Genomic DNA, 6060 nt, shown 5'->3' on the forward strand with positions numbered 1-6060 from the left:
TTAAATTAGTAGATAATTAGTCAATAAATTAGTTTTCAATAAGAAAGATTAGAAATGTGAATATTTATCAAATTAGGATAAAGCTCATCGAAATGAGAATTTTTACACTAATTTCGAAGAAAACGGTCCAAAATTGGACCGAACGGGCCGAACTGATTGAACCGGGCCCAAACCAGGCCATCGGTCCAACCGGACCAACCTATTAAGTGAACCCAAGCTTTGTCTTCTCCCCATTTCAACAACAAAGAAGCTTTCAGCTTCCAGGGAGAGGAGAAACGAGAAAAGCTCCCGAAACCCTTATGGTGGTTTCCGATCTCGTAACTTCTCCATCTGAGCTCCAATTGCCGCACCGTTTACGGCCACGCATTCACCGCGTCGAGCTCTACGTTTCTACCAGAACAATTTCATAGGTAACTTGTTATTTCACCTCAGTCTCTTCTTTCCCCCAATTTTCAAAATTTGAGAAGGAATGTTGAATTTCTTTGATTTCTGATATTTTAGGATCCAATTAGCTTGAGGGAAACGTTCACTTTTGCTTATGTGAAGCTTGGGTAAGGTGAGGATACGATAATTCTATTTTATTTTCATTGAATTTGAGCTTTGAGTATTAAATTGGATATATATTTGTTATGAATGTGTATTAGGTTGTGAATAAATAATTGGAGCTTAAAATTGTGAATACTGGAACTTGGAGGAAGTTGATTAGTTGAATTTTGAGGGGCTTCCTTGATTTTGAATAAATAGCTTTGGTCGTTACGTGGAAATCGGCCAAGGTATGGTTTAGGTTTCTTGCATTTAATATATAATGTTCTGTGAAAACTTAGGCTAGATGACCATAGGATAAGTTAGATTGCATGTGTATATTTAATACTTAGTATCCTGTTGATGAACATGGTTGGTTTGGTGCTTGTTGATTAATTGGTGATTTGGTGAATTATTGATTTGAGGTATAACTATTGTGGAGGTTGTTGTGATAATGAGGTATTTTGTGTTAAAAGCCTAGGATTTGTGAACTATGATTCTTAGTTGAATTTTGGTTGTTGGATTTGAATATTTTATGAGTTTAATTGTTGATCTGAGGTAGATTTATTGTGGTGATTGTTATGATGATGAGGAAGGGTATGTTGAATTGAAAAGAATACAGGTTTGGACCCGAAAAGGGTGGCAAAGTCCGAGTTTTAGAGGAGATGCTGCCGAAATTTTATAAAAATTAGAGATCTTGTTTATATGATTATTATTTAAAAAGATTTAGATTCAAAGGTTATATGGTTTGATTTTGAGTTATTAAGAAAATGAGCATGTTTTAAGTTTGATTCATTTAGAAAAGAATGAATTATGTTTTGAATTGGAACTATTGATGGACGAAATGGAAGGTGTGATAATGAAGGATAAGAATTGAATATGATTGATGTATGATGATGAATGAGATGCGATTGAGGATGATGTGGATATTGATGAATTATAATTGAATTATTTATATGGCTTATGAATTTGAATAATCTGAGATACGAGATTCCCTGGATAAAGTGCCGTGGTTTGCCACCACGTGTACCAGGTAGAAAAATTGATACTCTCTTGATCCTACGACGTAAGTGTGACTGGGCACTATATAAATTCCTGGGAATGATACCCCCGTTGAGCAATATCGATTACTTGAGAAAAAGCTATGCATAGACTCTTGGAGATGCACGTCGAAGGACAGTCGAAGTTCAATTCAGACTTGTCGGGTTGGCTGGATAACCGACAGATGAGCCTCATTAGCCGTAGGACAGGCATGCATCATATGCATATTACTTGAATTACTTGCTTGTGCTCTAATTTGGTGTGCCTAATTGTACTTGCCATGTTAAATGAATATTTGTTACTTGCAGTATTTGTAACCTACTTGTGGTTGCCTTTATCTGCTTATTTGTCTGTGAAATGTATAATGGAGTTGGAGGTATGGAGGAATGGCAGTATGGGATTTAGATTTAAGGTTAAGTTTAGGTTTAGATACTCTTAGAAAACCAATTTTTATGGCTTCTGATTAATACTTTAAGCTCTATAATCTGAGTGTCGGCGTTCTAGGATTGCCTCTGGCATTCCCAAGACCTTATATATTATGTGTGTGGCACCTTTACCATACTGAGAACCTCCGGTTCTTATTCCATACTATGTTGTTGTTTTTCAGATGCAGGTCGAGAGGCATCTCATTAGGCGTCTGGACTCTTGAAGCGGAGTGGTTACTGGATAGTTTTGCTGTACAGTGATGTATATATATGTACTTAGTTTTCTCTCCGCATAACTTGTTCTTTTTAGATCCTCTTAGAGGTTTATGGAAAGGAAGGACTGTGTACATGAACTTTTGGGTTATGGATATGTATGTATATATGTGTAAATATTCTCCGGCCAGTCTTGACTTCGCGGGTTGAGTTAGGAGCTTGTTATTTTGTATCTTTGGCACTCTATTCCTACTTCTGTTATCTTATGTTTAATAATTATGGTTTTCTTAGCACGTAAGTTAACTCGTACCTTGAGCGTTGCACTTTTATTTCGCGATTTTTATTTCCTCTATTCTTCAAGGCTCCTAGCGTATTATAATTCTTTTGCTATTATATATATACTCATTTTATTTAGAGGTCGTAATACCACATCACCTCTATTTTACGACTTAAGCATAAAGCTTAGTATGGTAGGGTGTTACATTATGGTATCAGAACAGTTCGTTCCTCTAGAACCTGAAAGACGGACTAACTGTGCTTCTATGGATTCTCTGTATATGTATTTATGTGCTATTAGGATATCTGACTGATATATATGGCATAAACGTTTGTGAGCATGCATTTGGGACTTAAAGCATTAGACCTGCGATATTGAGGCTGATCAACTTAATATCACTTGTTTGGTGTGTATAGGGACCAGATGTCAACTCACGGACGCAGTCGCAGGCTAGGTAGAGGTAGGATTGGCACCGTTACTCCTGCCCCCATAGGGACTGATCCAGTAGACTTTATGGCTGTCTTGGGAAATATGGCTGCAGCTATGCAGGCAACAGTTGAGGCACTGGGTAATCAGATAAACCAAGGTAATTACGGGAACAATAATGATGAGGACGGTCCTATGACACTTGCTACATTTCTGAAAGTTCACCCTCCGACATTCAGGGGAACCTCAATTCCCATTGATGCAGATAATTGGATTCAGGCTATAGAACGAGCATTGCAGGCCCAACAGGTTCCTGAAGAGCAATGGGTTGAATTTGGAACTTATCAATTGCAAGGCGAAGCTCAAGTATTGGTGGCAGGGAACCCGACGTATCCTGCAGCCTGATGGTGCTGCGATTCCTTGGGAGGTTTTCCGAACAGAATTCTATAAGAAATATTTTTCTAATTCAGCCAGAAATGCCAAGGAACTTGAACTGATGTAGTTAAAGCAGGGACAGATAACTGTTGCTGAGTATACTAGTAAATTTGAGGAGTTATGTCACTTTTCTTGTATCTGTAAAGATGCGCCTGAAGATTTTGCTGAATGGAAATGTATTAAATATGAAGGAAGTCTTCGGAGTGATATTCCGAGTTTTGTTGCCCCAATGGAGATCAGGGTGTTTTCTGAATTGGTGAATAAGAGTAGGGTGGCTGAGGGTTGTGTGAGGAAGGCGGCAGCAGAGAAAGGAAGTTTGAGGGTGCCTTTTTAGAGGCCTTCAGGGAGGAACTTTGCTCTGAGAGGTAGGAATTTCAAGCGTGGAGGCTTTGTTCCGCAGCAGACTCAGGGTTAAGATAATTACAGAAGGCCGAATACTAATGCTAGTCAAGGAAAAAGGTTTGGGAAGCAGCCATAGCAGGATCTGAATTGTCAGAAGTGCTGAAAGTATCATCTTGAAGTTCCGTGCAGATTAGGACTTGGAGTATGCTATTCCTGTGGACAGCCCGGGCATATAGCTACTAATTATCCAGAGAAGAAGTATGAGACAGGTAGGGTGCAGCAGCCAGGGAGAGTATACACCACTTCTACAATAGGAGCTGAGGGATCTGAGACACTGATTAGAGGTAATTGTGAAATGGATGGTAAATCTTGAATGCTTTATTTGATTCAGGAGCAACTCATTCATTTATTGCATTTGAAAAGGCCAATGAGTTAGGACTGAGAATGGTGGTTTTAGGTTATGATTTGAAAGTATATAATGCTACTCATGAAACTATGGTGACTAGGATAGGATGTCCACAAGTTTCCTTTCGAGTGCAACAACGTGAATTGTGCATGATTTGATTTATTTGCCTATGACTGGTCTTGATCTCAACTTGGGATTGGATTGGTTATCCAAGAATCATGTTTTGCTTGATTGTTCTGAGAAGTCAGTACAGTTTATGCCGGAAGGGTCAGAAGCACAAGTTGTGGTGAATAGTTACTATTTAAATTCTATGATAGTAAACTGTTCTAGAACTGAATATCAGGGTATTATGTTATTAACTGTGGGAGTATCAGGTGATGATCAGAGTTTAGAGAATATTCCGGTTGTATGTGAATTTCCAGATGTGTTTCCAGATGATATTAATGAATTTTCCCCTAACCGGGAGGTTGAATTTGCAATTGAGTTGGTGCCTGGAGCCGGTCCGATTTCGATTACTCCTTACAGGATGTTACCTTTAGAAATGACTGAACTAAAGGCTCAGCTGGAAGATCTATTGGGTAAGCATTTTATCCGACCAAGTGTTTCTCCGTGGGGAGTGCCAGTGTTACTGGTAAAGAAGAAGGATGGGAGTATGCGGTTGTGTGTCGACTATCAGCAGTTGAATAAGATCACTGTGAAGAAAAATATCTGTTACCTAGAATCGAAGACCTAATGGATCAGTTATCAGGTGCATGTGTGTTTTCTAAGATTGATCTGTGATCCAGGTATCATCAGATAATGGTTAGAGATGAAGATATTCCGAAAACTGCTTTCAGGACGCGTTATGGCCATTATGAGTATACAGTGATGTCTTTTGGGTTAACTAATGCCCCGACAGTATTTATGGATTATATGAACAGGATTTTCCGACCGTATCTGGACAAGTTTGTTATTGTCTTCATTGATGACATTCTTGTTTATTCTAAGACTGAGGAAGAGCATGCTAATCACTTGCGAACTGTGCTGCAAATTCTGAGAGACAGGAAGTTATATGCTAAGTTATCTAAATGCGAGTTCTAAAAGAGTGAAGTGAAGTTTCTCGGTCACGTGGTGAGTAAGCAGGGAATAGCTGTAGATCCTGCTAATGTAAGACCCAGTTAATTAACGGCTAATTAACCCATAAATGAGAATTTATTCTAGAAATGTTCTTATTTGTATATCTCTTGTCTGATATAACTGTGTTTGTTATATTATACTCCTGCTGGTGGTTGGGAGGTCTGAAGGAATTGAAAAGGGAAGTATTAGTTAGACTGAAGAATCTTTAGTCAGTTGCCACTTACGGTTTAGCTTGTTTATAAGCTTTGATATTATCTGAAGGAAGTTCTAGGATTGCCTTCGGCTTTCTTCTATTATTATGTATTATATATGTGGAAGCTGTTGCCGTGCTGGGGACCTCTGGTTTTCACCCATGCGGATTTTGTGGTTTTCAGATGCAGGACGCGAGGCTTCTCGTTGAGGCATGCTGGAGACTTCTGGATTAGCGAAGATCCTTTGTTCTCGGGACTCTGTTTTGGGTTATATATCTTGTTTAGATACTTTTATCTCCATTAAATAATACAAACTGTGATGACTCCTCTTATGGGAGATTTTGGAGAATAGGTTTTATGTATTTGTGTCCCTTTGGGTTTTCTTTGGGGTTTTCCTTATTTTATTATTTGTATATATTACTATGCTCAGACCGGTTATCTTTGCGGCCGGATTTTGAGTCTTGATATTCTTGTTTTTTGACACTCCTTTGTATATATGTTATCTCGCGTTCGCTTATCCTTTGCTCGTTGCGTTATCGATCGGAGTGTTGCGTTTTCGAGTTACGGTTTTTGTTTACCCCCTTTTCTATGAAGGCTCCTAGTTATAATCAATTATTCATACTACTATACGTACTAAATTTTTGTTTTAGAGGTCGTAATACCTTT

General features: G+C 38.5%; 1 protein-coding gene across 1 annotated transcript in view; it reads left to right on the plus strand.

Moving 5' to 3' along the window:
* The window catches only part of LOC110272134, a 4965-nt gene continuing 1591 nt past the window's right edge, over positions 2687-6060 (plus strand). The window contains exons 1-6 of the mRNA XM_021123992.1: positions 2687-2754; positions 2895-3270; positions 3407-3661; positions 3905-4025; positions 4462-4665; positions 5178-5233. Coding sequence (XP_020979651.1) covers positions 2687-2754; positions 2895-3270; positions 3407-3661; positions 3905-4025; positions 4462-4665; positions 5178-5233 — 1080 coding nt within the window. The remainder of the gene's footprint in view (positions 2755-2894; positions 3271-3406; positions 3662-3904; positions 4026-4461; positions 4666-5177; positions 5234-6060) is intronic.

Source organism: Arachis ipaensis, chromosome B05 (assembly GCF_000816755.2).
Source record: "Arachis ipaensis cultivar K30076 chromosome B05, Araip1.1, whole genome shotgun sequence".
Classification (NCBI taxonomy): Eukaryota; Viridiplantae; Streptophyta; class Magnoliopsida; order Fabales; family Fabaceae; genus Arachis; species Arachis ipaensis.